The sequence below is a fragment of the Bacillus rossius genome, chromosome 1 (genome assembly GCF_032445375.1).
Source record: "Bacillus rossius redtenbacheri isolate Brsri chromosome 1, Brsri_v3, whole genome shotgun sequence".
Lineage (NCBI taxonomy): Eukaryota > Metazoa > Arthropoda > Insecta > Phasmatodea > Bacillidae > Bacillus > Bacillus rossius.
This window is the reverse complement of record NC_086330.1, coordinates 214,838,011-214,858,748: the sequence shown is the minus strand read 5'-3', so window position 1 is coordinate 214,858,748 and position 20,738 is coordinate 214,838,011. Positions and strand designations below refer to the sequence as shown.

At 39.5% G+C, this 20,738-nt stretch overlaps 2 protein-coding genes across 2 annotated transcripts in view; both read right to left on the bottom strand.

Moving 5' to 3' along the window:
* Positions 1 to 20,738, bottom strand: part of LOC134527278 (uncharacterized) — a 466,201-nt gene that overhangs the window by 285,341 nt on the left and 160,122 nt on the right. The gene's annotated exons all lie outside the window — the stretch shown is intronic.
* LOC134528598 (uncharacterized) lies at positions 111 to 20,464 on the bottom strand. The gene is made up of 3 exons (XM_063362350.1): positions 20,392 to 20,464; positions 18,710 to 18,785; positions 111 to 403 (listed from the first exon to the last, which is right to left on the bottom strand). Exons 1-3 carry the CDS (start codon positions 20,446 to 20,448, stop codon positions 111 to 113), a joined length of 426 nt encoding a protein of 141 aa, XP_063218420.1. The 5' UTR covers positions 20,449 to 20,464.

Below are 20,738 nucleotides of genomic sequence, written 5' to 3'. Positions count from 1 at the left end.
GCAAAAATGGAAAGGTTCAGTCTAACCACCAAATTCCATAGCATTATTCTCACAGCAAACTTGATCCATGCTAGTAAGTCACAACCAACTTGTATTTTGTGTGACCGGCACTATACTTGCACTGGTACATAGGTCTGTGGGATTTCTGCAATGCAGTGCCAAACAAGCAAGCAGAGGTAGAGACCATAGAACTCGCCATTCAGTCCCACGGTGATGGGCACCATGATGACATCAACGTTGTCGGGGGCCACCCAGTCGCCGCCGGACCCCGGGTAGCCTGGGGGTACCTCGAACCCCGGGTATGGCGGAGGACCTGCCGCCTGCCTCAGCACGCGCTGCGCCCGGTCTGTGGGCGACCGGGGACCACCGTCCTTCTTGCCAGGCCCGGCGTGGCCCGCGCCGCCTGCAACCACATACTCCGCCGTGGACCGCTCCACTGGCCAGGTCACCGCCTCAACTCCCTCACTGTCTTCCTTCACAGCCATTGTATCAAATACGAGTAACTGACCTGAAGAACTTCAGAATATCACATGGCATTTCAAACCTTATCGATAATCCTGGCTGGCTTGTGTTTACCATGTTAGCATATAATTTATCAATTTAGTAATTTGTTTACTAAGGTAATATGAGAATATTTTATTGATTGTTGCTCATGTATTCAGAGCCTAAAATGGCATAAGAGATTTCCTTGCTATAATGATTGTTAAAATTATTAATAAGTTATTAAAAATTCACTAAACTTCTTTTGGTTTTTTATAATAAAATATGATTACATCTTATAAGTCACATAGACGTGAGCCATCAACTATATTCCTCAGGATCAGTATAGATATTGAAGGGTAAATGCTACAGTTGGCTACCACACCACAACACATCGGGGTCAGGTGGGTTAGTAAACAGCAGGTAACACAAGTATCAGTTACCAAGATTATTTAAGACATAAGTATTACAATCCACGACATGGTTAAAACACTTGAAAATATTTCTTTACATATTTCTAAATCATGTTCACTAGCAGCTGTGTTTATCTTCGACACATATCCTTAGAATAAATAACAAACAACGATTAATAACGAATACATGATGAATAGTTACAACTTTACCAAATTGACTTATTGACACTCAAAGATATTAGTTTACATTTCGTTACCAATTTACAAAATGGAACTAACATTCTGAAACTCACTTGGCGAGTATAACCATTATTTAATTATTATTCGCCGAGTGAGTATAGTGTCCACTACAGACTGAATCTTAAAAGTTGGCTATTTCAAAATGTTACTCGCCTGGTGATAAGGACTGTTCTTGCTAACCAAACAGTTATGACACAAAGAAACATTACTTCTGTTATCGTGTCCAAGAAAATGACTTTTAAAAAGACTTATTTTAAGGTCATATTAAAAACATACCGCAACTGCAAATTTATTTTTAACTCGACTTCTCAATGAATCTTGACGCCGAGTGACACATGACATAAATATGTTGTCATGTGCCTTAAAAGAAGACCTCGACTCCAGTCCTCGCTGGTTCCTCCAGTACCATCGACTCTGGAGCTGGAGCCTTCATTGGAATCCTCCACTGTTGACACCTCGGGGCAGCCTCTTCTCGGACTGCGGGTGTATTGAACCTCCGGAGGTGCCCTCCGATGCTGGATGGCAATCTGGTCCTTGTTGATGCCAACTCGCTGTGCTCAAGGAACTAACTCGGTAGGACTGTTTTTTTTTTTTTGGGAGAGAGGTTAAAAATCTTAAAAAGACACCAATGAAGGGGAATCTGAATAATTAGGTGGAGTTGGTAGTGTGGGATTTTTACCCACTTAAAATAATCCTCTCTCTTTTAACCCTCACCATGGGCAGAGGGCGGCCAGACTAGAAACCGCTCTCGAATTACTTCAGTCTGGCCCCTACTGCTCGCTTTTGTTCTCAGCTGTTGTTGGCTGTTGACAGCTCTTCACGTTTCTTCGTCTTAATGACTGTTTCGATTAGGTCAGATATCGCACACCATGCTGTTTCGGAGTCAAGCATAGATGCAACGATTGTCTCTGGTTCGGGTGGATAGTCGAATGCTTCCCATACTATCTGTCTCTCCTCGGCCCAATGCTTGCACCTAAAGAATGTGTGCTTGGCATCATCCCGCACACTCTCAACGTAGTCAGAAAACTGTGTTTGCTTGTGAATCATTCTGTGCAGGTACTCATTGAACTGCCCGTGCCCTGACATGAGTTCAGTCAGGAAGTATTTTAACTCACCGTGCTTACACAGAAGCCATTTGTCCAGCTTTGGAATTAGCCTTGCAGTCCATCACCCTTTAGTCGAGCACTGCCACCTACACGTCCACTCAGCTATTGTATGCGTTCGCTCGATCTTGCGTATATCTTCGCTCAGGGGGCCGGCTGCTCGTCTTCGGTGCAGCCTCTTCCTCTCGTGGGCCATTATGTCTTTGGGTGCTGCTTTTGCTAGCATGAGAATTTCGTCTTCAGACACCGTTCGGTAGGCACAGGCAATGCGGAGGGCAGCTCTTCTTTGGACGGAGGCCAGCCTGGATTTGTAGCTGCGATGTACCAGTCTATCTGCCTATACTTGGGCACCGTAAAGTAATATGGAGTGGACCATGTTTAACAGTAACTGCTGCTTGGTGTATCTCGGGCCAAATGTGTTAAGCAGGATTCTCGAAAGTCCAGCAACTGTCTTACCTGCCTTCTCCGTCGTGGTACGTATATGCATTCCAAAGTGGAGTTTTTCATTAACTTCGATCCCGAGGTACCGAATCGATTGTTTGGCTGTTATATCTACCCGATTGATGTTAACGGTGAAAGGACAGTCAAATCAGCACTGGTGGGTGAGTACTACCATCTCTGTTTTATTAGATGCAAGCTCTAGCCCATGCCTATCCAGCCAACCCTGCAGTGATTGTACTAATACCCTTATTCGCTTGCGCACTGCTTCAGAATATTCGGCCAGAACGAGACCTTCCACATCGTCGGCAAACCCCACGAGATAGGTGTTCTCAATGAAGTCCATTCATAGTAGGTCATTGTAGCAGATGTACAAGCAGGCTGGATCAAGCACAGCCCCCTGTGGAACTCTGGCGGTGACATTAATGATTATCGGGCCTTCTGTTGTGTCGTACTCTAGTGTTCTTTCCCTAAAGTAGTCGTCTACCGTGTTCCAGAGATATGCTTCTACTTGGAAGTCTTCCTAGAGAGCATCAAGTATATCCTCCCAAGAAACCAAACGTCGAATGTGATAACAACACAGACTCTTCTGTTTCGTTGGTTGCCTGTCCAGGCTTTATCCACGATTTTGAGTACGTGTTCAATTGCAGTTATCGTTGAACTGCCTTTCCTGAAGCCATGCTGGTTGTCAGCAAGCCCACCTGCTTTCTCTACTACGATCGTTATTTAGGTTTTGAGGAGCTTTTCGAGCAGTTTACCAGCTACATCCAGCATGCATAGAGGTCTGTACGATGATGACGTGATTGGTGGTCCCTTGCCCTTATCTAATAGCACAGGGCGTTGATGCTTCCATCTCTTGCTGAAACTTCCAGTGGAAAGACAGGCATTATACATCACGAGGAAGGATGTCGGGAAACTCATTCGCTACTAGCTTGATAACGTTTGTTGGTATTCCACCTGGCCCCTGCGCTTTTCCTGGTTTTAGGCTTCACTGCCTCTTGAATTTCACGGACAGTAAACGGCGGAATCTCGGACGATTGTCAGCGTTCCCTAGGATTCCTAAATGGATAACGTGGGAAGAGGTCAGACATCACCTCCTCAATGGACTCAGGGTCCATTCGTGGAGCAGGACTTTTCTTTCCTAGGCCCTTACACGCAATTTGGTTGGCGCTGCCCCAAGGATCATTGTCAAGCTCGTTACAGAGGTCCCTCCAACAATTTCTCTTACTGTCTTTGATAGCCTTCTTTATCGCTTTTCTAGCGGCTGCGTACTCCAAATTAATTGCAGCTGCGTAAGAAGTTAATGGGTTCCTGCGGTTCATCCTAACAACTTTGTGCCTGGGAGCGAGGCAGTGCTTTCTGAGCTCTGCCACCAATAGTTGGGGTCCACCAATAGTTGGGTCTGCAGTTACCCCGTGCATATAGTGTTGGCATGGAAATGTCGTAGGCGTCAGCAATGAGGATCATGGCTGCGTTCGTTAGTACCTCAGTGTCTTCCTTAGATCTCGTAGCCGGAAGGGTCCCATTGAGAGTGGGCCATTTTTCAGCAAGAAATTTGACGAGTTTGGTATCATATAGCTTCGAAACGTTCGAGTGCTTCGTCTGTGTACCCACATCTAGACTGCAGCTAGTGCTAGTGGATTTAGCAATGGCAAATTGGATATACTGGTGGTCAATTGCATTATAGTTTTCAAGGACCTCCCAGTTAAAGACAGAGGCAGCAATCCTAGGGGTGGCGAGAGTGATATCGATTATAGTTTCCTGATATCCAGGCCTTCTGAAGGTAGAAGTGTGGCCTCGATTTAGGACGATGAAGTACAATCTATAAATCATGTCAGAAACTTCATCACAGCGAGTGTCATTCCAAGACATGCCCCAGTCCACCGACTAGGAATTGAAGTCACCGGCGACGATGCATTCGCCTTCCACCTGGCGTTCAGCATCCTCGATTGCACCGCGTTTGCGACGGAATTCCCAAATGCTGTTCGGAGATAGTTAGCAGCTGAATAGCGTGAGTTGCGAAGCTTTAGCCCACACAAATCCGTCACCCTGTCCACTGTCGAGGAAACGGATGGCTGGGTTCGTAAACCAAATGGCTGCGGTGCCTGAAGCGTCGGACAGCCATCTTGTAGATGATGTGTTACAGTTATGGAATGCAATCTCGATCTTGCGAGATCCCGATCATCCGAGATCTCGCCTTATTTTTCGAGATTAATTTCGAAGCATAATATAACGAGATCTTGGCCAAGATTGACAAGATCGAGCGGCAATAGTCAGCGATGCATGACGCGTGTTCTCTGCGCGCGAGGGAGTCGCTGACTGGCGAAGGAAAGTGTCGGACTGCATATGCAAACTATCCCGACTATTACCGAGTATTCACGATGTAGGGCGAGTGGAATACAATAGATTAAGTGATATAGTTCTGACTAGAGTAAGTGAGCGGAAGATGTTCGAGTGCGTGCAGGCACTTGTTTGTTTACAATTGTTTTGGTTGCGCAATTGCTGTCATGGTGTGCTTAAATTATATGTTTTTATGGGTTAATTGAATGAAATTTTGTATTATTTTGTTACGCAAGTGCTAGACTGTTAAGTTAATACTTTTAAAATGTCGACAAACAATCAAAATTAACCTTAGATTGAGTTTAATAGTTCGTTGCCAGTATGGAGATACTTTAAGAAAGCGATGAATAATTTGACAGCCAAACGCAAAACATGTAAAGCTATTTTGAAAACTACTGCCAGTTCCGCAAAAGTATGACATGTCCATATGAAGTCAATCCACAAAATTGACACAAAAACACTGAATGTGGGAATTCGAAGGACATCAACCACTCTGCAACTTGATGCTGCGTCGTCGTCGTCTCTGCCGTCGTCGTCGTCAGCATCTACTACGATGTCGTCAGTGCCACCATCACATAGACAAAGAAGCTCAAGAAAATATCGAATGCCAAACGCCCCCTAAAAAGAAGAAAATCAGTGATTACTGTCAATCCAACTGTGACGTGACTAAAGAAAAAATTATTTCTCGAATGGTAGCGAAAGATTTACTGGCTTTTCGAGTTTTCTGCACATCCGAGGACATGAAGAATCTTTTAATTGTGATGAATTATGGTATAACACTCAAAATGAAATTGAAATAATATCTTCGAAAGCTAAAGAACGACGACTATAGATTTACACTCTCTTTTGATAAATGGACATCTGGAATGAGTAAGCACTTTCTGAATATAAATTTTCATACAACTATCAACAATCAGCCTACTTTCTGGAATCTTGGACTGGCACGCATGTTTGGAAGTATGTCCTTAGAGTCTTGTGTTAAGCTTTTAAAAGAAAAACTATCAGATCATGATTTATACCTAGACAATGACATAGTTGGTATAACCACAGACAGAGCCAGTGTCATGAAGGAAATCGGACGTCTGATTGAACCGCTTCAACAGTTTTGCTACGCGCACGGGATACAGTTAGATATAACAGACATCATTTATAAAAAAATCTAGAACCTAATCCTGAACAAAACACGAATCACAGCACAGAAGAGGAGGAAGATAGTTACGATGGTTTATGCTTTTCTTTACCTGTGAGACAAGCTGATCTGGCTTATGAATACCATTAGATTGTAGCAAAACTAAGAAAATGTGTCAAGCTTTAAAGAACTCTCCCACCAAGTATGATATCCTTCAGAATTACATTCATCAGGAGTTTGGTGGCAAGACAATACAACTGGTTCTTGATTGTAAAACTCATTGGTCTAGCCTTTGCAATATGATAAGCACATACAATAAAGAAAAGCAATGTGTGGCCAAGGCTTTAATCGATCTCTCTCTCAGTTCTAATTCCGATTACTCTTTCATGTATGAAGAACATGCAGTTCTTAGCGACTTCGAAAATACATTCCAGCCAATAACACTGGCCATCGAGTTATTGTGCCGCCGCGATACTGAAATAGTAAGTGCATAATATACGTTGCGGTTCATGCTTCGCAAGTTATAGAACCAGAAGACTCCACTGTCCGAAAAACTAGCCGAGTCGATGAAAAAGCGGATCTCCGAGCGTCGTACAAATGCAACTGCTGCATTGTTGTATTTAAAAATTCTGGCTAGTTATTAGGCTAATTTAGAACTATTGAAGGGCGACGAAACTTTTCAATTACCTAGCAGGTATATTATACGAAAGGAAATTAAGAATATAATCAGACGATTACATTGCAGCACTACACAACCAGATAATCTTTCTCAAGCCTCGACCTCAACTTCTGGTAATGAAATAGATACTGGTACTGCAGCAAACTTGGCAAACGAGGATGACTTGCTTCTTTCAATGATTGCAGAGTATACGAATTTACGTTCTGCTGTAAGATCAAATAGAAGTCTTCAAGAGGAACTAGAAGATATGTTGAAAGCCTGTTAAAGTCCTTCCTCGTGGGTTGCTACTATTACAGACAGGCTAGAGTCCGTGATTAAAAAAGAGATGGATCTCTATGAGTGTGGAGGATCGAGGGGTATGTTTATGCAATTTTCATACAACAGCTTGGTCACGCTGTTACAAACTGGCGTTGAATCTGAGAGGGCCTTTCCAGCCGCTGGCTACATAGCGACTTACATAAGATGCAGTTCATCCGACAGCACTTTAAGTACTATTTGTTTTTTAAGTAGCTATTTCCAAAATCACTTAATTTAGTTAGGAGTGATCACTCGTAATCACTCCTAGTTTAGGAGTGATTTTGGAAATAACAATTTTGGTAAATTTTTGTATTTACTATCATAATCTTTGTTAAAATAAGTACTTTCTTTATAAGAGATTTTATGGGTCCGAATTTTCGTGTTCATTAACATAACATAAGTAAAAAATTACAAAAATAAAGACTTTTTTTCAATAATTCATGTTATATCTTACTCGCATTATAATCACAAATACTAGGCAGTTCCAATCATGTTTCAGTTATCTAATTAAAACTATACTTTTCGAAATCCATTCGAGATATCATAAATGCTGAGATCTCGCCGAGATCGAATTTCTTATCCCTCGAGATCTCGACTTAGCGATATCGTCTTGACATTGCATTCCCTAGTTACAGTACTGCACCGAAATAATACAGGCATCAACTTTCTGCTTAGAGATGTGCTGGTGCAAAATATTTGGCACAGTCCATCCTCTTCTCAGGTTGCACTGCACGAAAGTTGTCATTTTGGATTATCTGAATCCCCTCCTAACGCTCTATGGAATACAGTGAAAGCTCCGGTGCCAGGTACGTGGCTAACATTTCGGCCATTCACATCTAGCGCACCACATAGCAGGCAGTGAGGGGGGCTGCTGCAGGCCACAGCTTTATGGTCGGGGACACCGCATTTAAAGCAGAGCTTACTACCTTCAGGACTAGTACATACTCTTGACACGTGTCCGTAGCCTAGGCACTTGAAGGATCGAAGAAACCGTCTTTGACAGCCTTATTCGGCAATTCATCCAGCTGATTTTGATGCGTCCAGCCTCTTGAAGCTTTGACAGCTTCGTCCCCATCCAGCTCAACGAATGCTATTCGTTGTCCCCTCTCGGTTGGTTTTGACATGCGAATTCTTTGTATAGTGGCAATGGGACTGGGAAAGTTAATCAGTGCCGCATGAACGTCCTTTACAGTCACGGATTTCGATTATGGTCTTAGGTGTGAGGTCCTTTACTGCGCCATCAGAGCCAACTGCAACCTTGACAGCTGCAGTGAAAGCAGGGCAGTGGCCTGACTTATGGTCCAGCTCGAGGAGTACCACTCCATCTTTGGTCTTACGAATATTCCTGAACGCAACGTTGTGATCTCCTGGATTTATACTGCCTTTAATGCCCTTAAGTAACTCGGCATATGTTTAGCCTTGAGCTGGCTTGACCAGTACGGCACGCTGCGGCCTCAGTTGAGGTGTGGTTGGGGTGGATCCAGTCCCTACTCGCTGGGACTTCTGCTGGTTCTTCTGTAGGGCTCTGTGAGGATATGCTTCCGCTAGAACTTCACCACTCGCCGACTCGCGCGGTATACTCGCTGGAGCGGGATTACAATCAGCAACTAAGTATGACGTCAAGCCTTGACGTCACGCCTCGTCATCTTCCTCGTAGACCCTTACCTGTGCAGGTGACTTTTATCTCCCCTCCTTCACGACTAGTTGACGACTGACGACAACATGGTGCGATTCCAAGTCTAAAGTTCAGAGTGTGTAGACAAACGGCCTCGGAGCCCGGGCGCGGGCTGTGCCATATGTAGTTTAATGGTTGAGTATGTTCGACAACCGACCGGGCACCGAAAAAATTCATAGTTCCATGGCTAGGGTTAACTGCATCACCCAGGAATTGTTTACTGAGCCAACATTCCAAGGGCGTCGGGAAAACATGAAACGGCCACGCGCCTCCTATACTTTCATTACACTGCTTTGAAGGAAAATATTTATTTAATACAAATATATAAAGGAAAAATTATAATTCAGTGATATATATAAAATATATTCGGAAAATTTAAATATAAAAATAGATGATAATTTTGACTACAATATTTTGAAATCTAAAATAGTAACTTTGTTTTAAAAAGTAATTGTAAATACCTAAAAAGTGATAATTGAATAAAAAAAATAATTTAAGTAATTTTTTAAATGGTAAAGTATTTAAAAAGTAATATGTAATTTCCAGTTTTAAAGAAAATAGGTAGTTAATTTAAAACTAAAAAATATTTAACCACAAAATAATAGTCTTTAATTAATGACTTCTTAAACCATGTTTTTGTATATTTACTTAAAAACATCTTGTTTGAACATATATGTCATTTGAAGAAAAAATACATACATATAAAAAATAAATATTATTTAAACAAGTCAATATCTCATTTCTATCATCATTTAAATCTTTTTTTTGTTTATGTTAATAATTGTTATCATCATGCAAAAATTAAATAAATTATTTTGTGTAATTTGGTCATTTATACTATAATTTATACTATACATATGTAGATAATTATTTGAAAGTAAATTTATATTGGTTAAAATATTTACTATAGTGTAACAAATGTATTGTTACCAAAGAATAGCTTAAATTAATTTAAAATTAAATATTTTAATAAGGGACTATTTTAAAAATGTAAAAATAAATTTTCATGATATTAAGGATAATTGCAATGGGCCAAAAGTTACATAATTTAAAACGAATTATTTGAATGGTTATATAAACTAAACTTTGGTAAAAAAAAAAAAAAAGTAAAACAAAATTCTCAGTATAATTTGTTGTACCGAATTGAATTAGAAGATACCTAATCAAATATTTTTAATGTGTGTAAATAGGGAAATAGTTTCCACATAAATATTTATATAAATAATTGTAACATTAAGGTCAATTTTGAAGATAAAGTAGCAAATTAATACTGTTTTGGTCATTTACATCAGAATTAAATGTTGAGGAATTTGCCAAAGACTAAGATAAACCTTTATAATAAAATTTGTAAACATATGAATTATTTGCAGACAAACATGAAAATTGCTTAAATATGTTAAATATCTAACAACCTAGGCATTCTAAAGTTAAATGAAATAAAAATTACATGTAAAATTTTATTTTATTTTCATGTAAATCTTAATTTATGTGTTTTAATTATTCATACAATAGGTAATTTTGATTTTATACAATTAATTATTTATATTCCTTTGCAGTTTTGCACGCTTTGTCATGGATAAAAATCAAAAACGCAAATAAGGAAATAAACGTGAAAACCTAAACCCACAGAGAAAAAGCCTAATTCAGCTTATGTCAAACAGATATACCCAATGATGAACCTAAACAGGTATTATGGACAACACAAAGACGACCGCAGAGAAGAACACATACAAATTTAAATATCAGACGGCACAATGACAGCCCAAGAATTCCTTCCACGGGATTCCTTCCACAGAATTCTTGTTTCCTCTAAAATTTTATTGAAAGTCTGGTCGTGTATAAGATACCGAGAAAAAACTACATAGCTAAAAGTTCAAATTTTTGTAATGAAAAAATTGTGACCGTGTCTGGTCACAAGACGTTAAATTAAATTTCCACCACCAAAACATTTAAGGACATGAAGAAGCTTACCTTCTATGTTGACATGTGGGAATAAACTGACCTCTTGTGACGTCACGACTCATAGATAAGCTACGGCTGTGTGCGGCAGAAGACAGTGCACTTTCAACAAAATACCATAGACAAAGTGGAGACTTCATTCCTACACAACATCGAATTCAGTGTTACCAACTCCGAATTTAGCAAGAAGAAGAATAAATCCCGGAAATTGGTTGTTTATCGATTATGTGAACTGGTATGAAGATCTTTCTAGAACATTCGAAAATTATCTCTATTAATCCCGAGAGATAAGAGGGGCAATAGGAGGGAAGGGGGGGGGGGGGGGTGAGAAATGGGTATATAAGCCCGGGATTTTGATCAGTTAGGCATGGAGCAGCAGGACCATCACCAACATCACCATGAGGCATTAGAGAGAGAGAGAGATTGACAGAAGGCAAGGTGTTTTGGAGAGCTAAGTATGGGTGTTGTAATTATTTGTTATGATATGGCCAGTAGAGTTTAAAGTTTTGATAATGATGAAAACAACTGTGAGTAGTAACCATTGGACTTGTGTTTTGTGCGAATATGATGCACCTGTTTAAGCTTAGTGTTGCTTTAGGTGTTCATAATGTGGATTGGCACTTGGTCAATTTTGCTGCACCTCCTGTGCATTTTTGTTTGTTGTTGGCGGCCATATTGCTTTCAATAATTAATTGATTTTAAGCTCTCCAAAGACCTTTTCCTTGCGAGTTGATTAATGGTTTGTTTATTTTTGGTTTAAAGTCATTAAGCATTTAAATGTACCTTGTAATAAATTTTTGGCTCTTCTAGCCTAAAGTATTGAAACCAAAGAAAAGTATCAAAGTCAGGAATATTTATTGTTTATAAATTATAAAATATTTGTTATTTATGAGATCTAACTATTTTTGTACTATTTGTGAGATATTAAGATTAACAATAAACTTTGAAAATATATTTGATGTGTTCGGTCAATGTTTTTGCCACCTTACATTTTTCAGCATAGGTTTTTTGATGTTCACGTTGGTTTTGAAATTTTAATATGCAGGTTAGGCCCCATCTGGGCAAGTATTTACCTTGTGGGAAGTAACAGGGATTTTGTGCTTGCAGTGGGAGTTGGGACTCTGATGGGGCCCGGCCTCAAAATATGTTTGAAATTTGGAGAGCTGTATCCTCGAAAATATTCAAGCAAGAAAAAACAAATTTTATCTCAATGTGTATAAAATTTAGTTCACTCTTAGAATAGAAGGTACGAAACCTTTTGCCAGATGTGTATTTTGGCAGATAATGTATTGGAAAACATGCAATTTATGAGGCTTTTTCAATATGGTGGCTCCGGTGGAATAACTGTGTAGGCAAAACGTCAGAAATCACTTACAAAGCCATTGCAGACATCACATTAAAAAATTACCAGTAAAGGGTGTTTTTCATCAATGTAGCCTTTTATGTGACAATTAATTCGACTATAAGCTACCTGCCTAAGCAAGAGGATAGTCTCGTAAAGCTAGGCTGCTATGCGGACAACAAAGTCCTGTACAGCAGGTCACACAACCTACGATTAGCCACTGAGTAACCTCGCTCACTGCGATGCAGCAGCGGTGCAGACATGGCAGTGGTGTTTACTCGCAAAAACCTACCGCCAGTTGATCGTAGGTCACTTATAGCCCTGTTTGGAGAAGACATTGACCACAAGGACGTCGCAAAATACCTTGGCGTCCTAATAATTCACAAACACTTGTGTAGGACCCACATAGAACCGAAGGGAGTACAAGTACACGGCAGAATGTGTGCACTCTGCCAAGTAATGATCAGGGGCGTTGGCAGTAGAGTACAGAACGGACTACGATTCTACAAAGCCCTCATCTGACCTGTAATTATGTACGCAGCATCAGTAAGGGCAACGGCAGCCAAAACACACCTCTTGAAACTTCAGCGAATACAAAACATATGAATTAACATTGCTACAGACGCCCCCATATACTGCCCCGTAGACACTACACTCCGAGACGAACACAGAAAACTTAGGTACATGACTTTTATGTCCGAACCACGAAAGCATTTTATGACGAATGTAAAAAACATCAAAACCCACTTGTTTCATCTCTCGGTAATTACGATCCGGACGAGACACAGAAATTTAAACGCCCTAAATGGTGCTTGCGCGACATCCACCATATTTCTCTGTGGTTGGCTGAGCTTTGAGCGCTTAGCCAATCACAGCGTAGCAGTTTCCCGATACCGACCACAGCCCTGGTTTTGCGGATGGGTGAGGGAACTTTGCCCTATTATTTAACATCAAGCCGGGCAGGACGCACACATATTTGTTCATAAAAATACCGTCACACTTAATAAAAGTATGCTGGCAGTTTATAAACTTAGGTTAAGCTACTCTTCAGCCCTTAGAATACCATAAATCACAATGCGTTGTAGTTGAAGCTAAGGGATTACAATTAAGGACTGGATATTTTCTATAACTGACCTACTGCCAACTCGCGACAGGTCAAACTGCAACTTTATCCTTCCATGAGTGTTTCCCGATGCATTAACTAATGGCTAAGCATTTCAAATTAATTAATTTGCAGGTCCTAAAGCGTAGATACTTCAGTTAGGGTTTCGCTATGACAGACTGGATAATTTCACTAACAGCTGACTGCCTTTTACTGGCGACAGGCGACCTGACACTCCATTCCTTCTGGAGTGAGATACGATGTGCCAGCTCGCGATAAATTAACGAATTAACTTACAATGGTTTTATTGTAGCGTTCAACCCATGGAGCTAATATACAGTAATACATCTGGAGAGGACAAGGGAAGGCCAGCAGAGGATGCGAGGTGAAGCCGGGTATCGGCGTTTGTTCCCTGCTTCCTACGCTGGAAGAAAACTAAAACAAGCCAAACTTGCCTCGCGCGGCGGAAAAATCCTCCAAACTAAACTCGCAACAGCTCCGAAACTATCAAAACAATTAAACTGAAAATTTTACTGGATTATCTGTAAACATTCTTTCCCACACCGCTTTAATATTTTTTTCGAAACATGAATACTTTCATTTTTTAAAATTAAATACCTATTTACTGCCAAATTTTTTTGTGAATACGCAGAGTAAATTTCAACATCGAGGAAAAATTTTTGTTTGCAACTATAGGTGGGGGACACCTGCGTATGAAATAAGGAAGAAGCTTCAAATTTTATTTATATACCACTCTTGACGCATTCAACCCCATACTTTTATTTTTACAGAGAGTTGAAGTGGGAATAATGTTTCAGTGGGTAACACTACTGACATATGTCTTCGTAACGCACTTCTTTTTGTTATTATACTTCTCAAATTTTATAATTTCATACACAACGTTTATAAAAAACGAATTCTTACTTACTTCATTTAATCTATTACAAATCTCTTGTAATATACGTGTATTAGTAGAAGTTAGAAGTCTTTTCAATATCATGTTCATGTTCCAGTCTACTTACTCAACCAACGTAACATGCAAACCTTAGCTTAACACTGGTAGAGAATTGTTTGTAATAACTGTAATGCTATGCATATACTGACAATGTAAGAAACTTTCAATTTTATTAATTGTTTGCATAAGAATTAATAATTTTAAAAAATCATAGAATAGGCCTCTATAGACTGAAAACCTTTCACGTAGTTTCAAGTAGCGTACATAAAAGTTTTTAAATATATATAATTACCAAATATTGTTGAATATATTTAACATTTTTATACATGTTACAACACACATCTAATAACAAGCCTATATAGGATATAAAAAGACAGACGCCAAATTTTAGCATTTTGTATTTCTTTTCTCTGTGTGAATAAAATAACAGTTCTTAACGTAGTTGCTAATACATACTGTACTATATTTCTAAAAAAAATACGAAAACCCCTGACATCGTCACCATAACAATGATAAATTTGCAAAATAATTAAGGCGCGTCTTTTAATGCTACGAAGCACACTCTTAAGAGAAATGTTTTAAACTTATGTTGGGATTTATCTAATATCTTAAAAGCATTGTGAAACCGTTCCTTTGAGGGAAACAATATACCGAACACCATATCATCCTTTAATCGAGCTAGATTTTCGCTTCTTAAGACCCATTTGTCTTCAAAATGCACTGTACACAATGCATGGTTCGGAGACGCAGTCCAATTTTTCCGCTTTGTCGCTTTTTCCCAGATCTGTCGTTGATCGTCACGTTTTGGAAATCTATGAAAAAAGTAAAGAATTATACAACTGAAACTACTTCTCTTTGTTAAATAGTTTTCTTAGGTTTTTCGAAAAGTTCGAAGATTAGTTACTTCTGTTTAAAACATTTGCCACTTTTTTCTGATGCTTCAAAAGTTTTGGGAATTAATTTAGTTAACAAATGAAAAAAAAAAATCTTTAATACATGTGAAAAGCAACGCCATCCGGCTTGGAATTCCATCGATTTGTACAGCCATATGCGATACAGGAAATCACCATTGTAGCCGCACACCAGCGCCACTCAAACCTCAAGGACAAGTGGGCTGGGGCTGCGTTTGCAGTAGAAATACGCTCTCCTCCTCTTTCTTTTCAACCCTTCTTCGCAACCGGCTGGCTTCGCTCTCGCCCTACACATGTCCACTCCAGATCTTCTTACATGCTCCTTGGTTCAACCCCATCTTCTTTCCTAGTCTCAAGCACACGCGCTGACTGGCAGCCGCTGGTTGACTGAGTACTGTCGCCCGCCACCAGGGGCGCATGCGTCCTGGTCCCAATCCATCCGCGTACAAACACCAATGCGGGCCGCATGGCCCAAGCTACCGACCCCAGGGCCCCAGCGTGTTTAGAACTATTCTGTCCTGAACAACTCTTATTTCAGGCCACCCTTCTTGTCCTATATTGAACCTGCCTGCTTAATGCTTGTAATATCTAACCTCGCATGAATGAGCCCAGGGTTTTCCCTGTGTCTATTTAGGTTTTTACCTAGGTCCAACTTAACTAGTTATAGTCTAGATATAAGATATGTGAGTAAGCCATGGCATCAATTGCTGCCATGGCTGGCCAATCACCTATGCAAGCACACGTTGCATGCTACCATTTCTGCATGGCTGAAACCCAGCATGACTAGGCGTAAAAGCTTCGGTCTGAGACGCACGTAGAGTCTTCCCTAACCCAGACCCCTTTCCAAAAAATATGGTTGGTTCCAGCTGGATGAGAAAAACAATTACCCGATCGTTCTGGAACAAACCCTCTCTCTGGAAGTTTTCTCCTTCTCTTGGCCTAGTGCCTTCACACGGCCAGACTCAATGTCGTGTCGAATCACCGCTCAGCGCGCGCTCCCTGAGTCCATCCCAAATATGCGCCTGTAACAAGGTGTAAATAGGGAGGTGGATCCGGTTACATTACGCCTCCAGTGTCGAGATACTCGCGTTTCGTTAGCGATATGAGTATCACCTGGGCAAGCGAAATCCCAAAAATGTTATTAATTTTTATCTTTTTACTTGTATAATGTTTGTATTTTGTACAGTGGGAGCAGTGTAAGTGGGTCTTCACTTGTTCGTGGCGTAGTTGTAACCACGCGATTCTCTAAACTCGCCTACTCTTGTAGGTACCTGGGTACATTGACAGGTAAATGCCTAATGCTTTGTTTCGTTATGCCACAATACATTGGCTTTAGTTACAAATTTTTATTTGTTAATGTACTGTAAGTGTCAAGAAAGTTCATTACTTGCCTTTGTATAATGGACCAAATCGTTTCAAGAGTTTATAATTCAAATATTTTTCCCGTAGTAATGTCAGCATGACTGCTTGAATTTATATTTAAATTTATTAATCGACATGCGTCATTGCTGATATACGCCGGCTGTCATAGAAAAACCTTTAGAATGAATAACAAAGGAACAGATAACTAGCTAAAACTATCGAAAATGTCAAATGTCAAATACCTAGAGAGTACATAAACAATTGATGATTTTTACAATTTCTTTGAGTGTTTGGTTTTATCTCTGTTGTAATTTTTGAGGTATTCCTATGTCAACCATTGGAAGCACTAATAACGAATGTCCATACGATTTTTGAATCAGTACTCCACATTGGAAATATTATTTAAAGCACGTAGCCCTATTGATGTAAACTGTCTGTTATTTGTGTCACTTGTTACTCAGGCTTGCTAAGCGATAGGTTCTTCTGTGCTGAGCTTATTAAATTGTTTTTCCACGATTATATATTTATTTCTAGCGTTCCTTGTATTGATTGCGCCTGAAATTCATCTCGTACTCCTAACATAAGAATCTTCAATGTTTTGGTTACCATTTCTAATGTTCTTCAGTCCCGATGTGCAGTATTACAGCTTACATTGAACGTGATATGCATCACTGTATGCTTGAAACTAAGGGTGATATTTCTCTGATTTAAAGCCTAAAGTTCAAAATTATAATTTTTTTAAATTAGGAGAGTGCTTGCCTGCTTAATGGGTACGTGATGACATGCCTTGCGTAATGTAGAGTGCAGAATAAAAGCGTATATGAATACTTTTATGAGTTTTAGTTTCATTGTTTGTTTCAAATTCTAAAATAAAATATATAACTAAACTAAAAGTTGTATTTTCTTCTGATTACCTTGTTAACTTTAAATATGTTCGTTGTGATAATAACTGGCCCACTAAATAAGCAGTCCTCGTATAATATGTGTACTTAGCGGAAGTATGCTTAGAGATATGATTTCTTTATATTCTAGTTATAACTTAATAGATACATATGCGTTCAAATTTATTTCTTAATAATGGTTGAAAAATAATTTTGATAGTTTTTCCCTAACAAAGTCTCGGAGACGTCCAAGCACTCAAACCTGTGAAATATAAAATATAAAATAATCCACTAGTTTAGTAAGCTATAATATAATGGTTTTGTTTGTAAATGAGCGTACATTTTTAGCAAAATTAATGTTCCCCATATATATGTTGAAACATTTACACAGGATTTTACTTCATAAGCCGGAAATAAGAAAAAAAACAACTAAAATAACAATGCTTGAACTGCCATCATAACGTAACAGTTGAATCTTTGTGCTGATCGAGTAATTATTCTGGCCCGGACATAGACACGTATGTGTCACGTATATCACAGAATCTCGTATGTGGACAGGAAGTTACTGATGGCCATGGCGCGTCAAAGATAGAAGTATACTGCAGTGCATTTGTGCGAGTAATATTTCTGTGTACGAACTTTTAATTTCACTTGTAAATCAAATGTGGAATTGTTAAATTATTTATTTTTGTATTAATATCAATAACCACCATTTGTTGGAATTGAATAATAGGTAACAAAGCTTATTATTAATATTTTTATGGAAGCAACTATTATTTAAATAAGAAATAATATGCTGATTATTTCTTTAACTCTTATTGGTTTGTATTTTACTCTTGGAGAACACAGAAAATAATTCCCATGCTGTTAAGTATATCAAAGAAGAAAATTGTTTTTAAGAAATATTCAGCAATTAAATTCAGTTATTTTTATTGAACCATAAAAATCACTGTGTCTGGAAACAAATGGCTTATTAGCGTAATGTTTCCCAATTATTTTATATTGGCTTCAGCTGTGCCCTATGCACAAAAATAACTCAGGTACTCTTAAATAAAAATCGGGTGGTATAATGCATTTCACCTAACCTGAGCACTTCCGTATCCACCTCTCAAAGTGATTGCCAACGTCCCATTCGAATGGTAACCCGAAAGGACATACCACACCCCTTCTAACTGGATGAACCACTCAGAAAAAAGCACACAAAAGCAGATGTTAGCTGGCCAGCTGTACAGGTGGACACTCTAATAACGCAAGTGACTTAATGCACATAAAGATCACGTCAACTGGCCAAAGTGCAGCCTGCCACTTTAAAGACGAAAGTAGCTGAGAGCACTGGAAAGCTGAAGTCATCTGGACAGGAGTGCAGGCGGCCACTCTGAGGATGGAAGTAGCTGCATACTTACTTGTGGAGCGACGCGGGTTGTCTGCAGCTTGGCGCAGTGACCGTATGAGCGCGCGCGTGTTCCCTGGTGACCATGCCTGTCAACACAATTTTTTTATACCAGCTTGCCCTGCTCTCACAACTAATTTCCTAGTACACACTATTATGTTGTTTAAGTTGGTTATCAGACGTATTAGTTTATCAGAATCATTGCTAAGCTCAAAACGTCTTGTGCATAAAAATCTAAATACATTTTTTCAGTCATTTGCAAGAGTTGACAAATTTTTTACTAAAATTTTAGATTTTTTTAATATTGCCATATTAAAGTTAATCATTGTAAAGAAATAGATTATCCTAAAAGGTGTGGACAGTAACAGCGTGGCTATATTTATGTTAAAATACAGCGCCACTCGCGGCGCAAAGACGTGATAGAATGTATATATCCCCCTTTATAAAAAAAGATAGCGATAAAAGCAAAAAAAATAGGTGAAGGCGTTACGTTATTTTGGATGATGGATGATAAGCTGTCTCAAAACATATAGTTACACACTACAAATTAAGTGATGCCTATACAGAATGATAACGCAACAGCCCAAACCACTTTGTAATTATGTAGGTATTTTTAATATGACAAATAAATTTATACCTAACTTTCTATTTATGTAGATGCTTTGAAGGTAGAGTATAAGTATGCAAAGAAAAATGCGCTAATTATGCAATAAAAATTCAACAGGAAGGAGTTCAGAGCGCATGCGCATTTCGTTCAATTTATTAAAAGGAATGATATAGCGTTACTCCATTCCCTTTTTTAAAAAATGAAATATATTTAGTAACACATGAAAATAAATGTGGGATTAATTTTAATATTAAACTGATGGTTCAGCTAAAAGTTTATTTTTCATGCTGAAAACATTGAACACAATTTCTTAAAATGGTTGTTTTTATTTACCTACTTGTTATTTAAAGCTGAGAAAACTGTAATAGATAATTCAAGACATCGATGGTATTTATCCACCACTTTGCTGCTCTAAATATTTTTTTTTTCACTCTAACTATATTCTTTAATTAATCATATCAAAGAATTGTGATTACTTCCAACGCACTTATTGGAGTACAACCCCCCCTCCTTTTTATATTTATTTTTTAAGTTTTTCTATCTACTAGATAAATTATTTCACAGTGTGTTTTCCTATCTAAGGGATACTCAGCAAGTCACAGCCTGTACAACTCCTCCTGCCCTTCGAACATGCAACCAGGAGCTACCTCCGAGAGACAGCCCTGACAGCCAGGAGCTGCCACTGAATGACAGCCCTGTCACCCAGGAGCTGCCTCCGAGGGACAGCCCTGTCACTGCTCATGCATGTCCACCTGGCCAACATCTCGCTGTCACGGCGTCGTGTACACATTAAAAGGCCGACAAAATATGTTTCGTGAGATCGAGACTACGATGTAAGTAAAATTAAAATACAGATTTATTTTAGAACTGAAATTTTTTTTTTAAATCTTTACGCAACATGATTTTATGTAAAACGAATGAATACACGTTATAAAACACAGTAAACTGAAATAAATAAGAGTCGGTTAGTAAACAATAAGTGGCAGTCGTAGAGCTGGGTGATGGGTCACGCACGGTCAGACGAACTACGCGACACAGAAGTGCCACACAGCGACACAGAAGTGAAGCATGGAGAGGATGGGACCCACCTGCAGGTTGCTGGCCAGCACCAGCGCGGTGACACACAGCCACTCTATTGGAGCCATGTCTGCTCGGCGCAGAGCACCGCGACGCTTTATACCAGTCCGTCGTCGCGTGCGGCTGTCTTCCGGCAGGCACCTAGCGTGACGCTGCTGGCACGACCAGTCGCCTCCCGCAATGCCCAGGTTCAGCCTAACGCACTTGCAACTGCCTAGGTCAAGCCTGATGCAACATAAAGTTCCCAGCTGAGCCTGACGCTTGAGAAATTCCTTATGTCGAGCCTGACGCACGAGCAAATGCCCAGGTCGAGCCTGACGCACGAGCAACTGCCCAGGACGAGCCTGATGCATGAGCG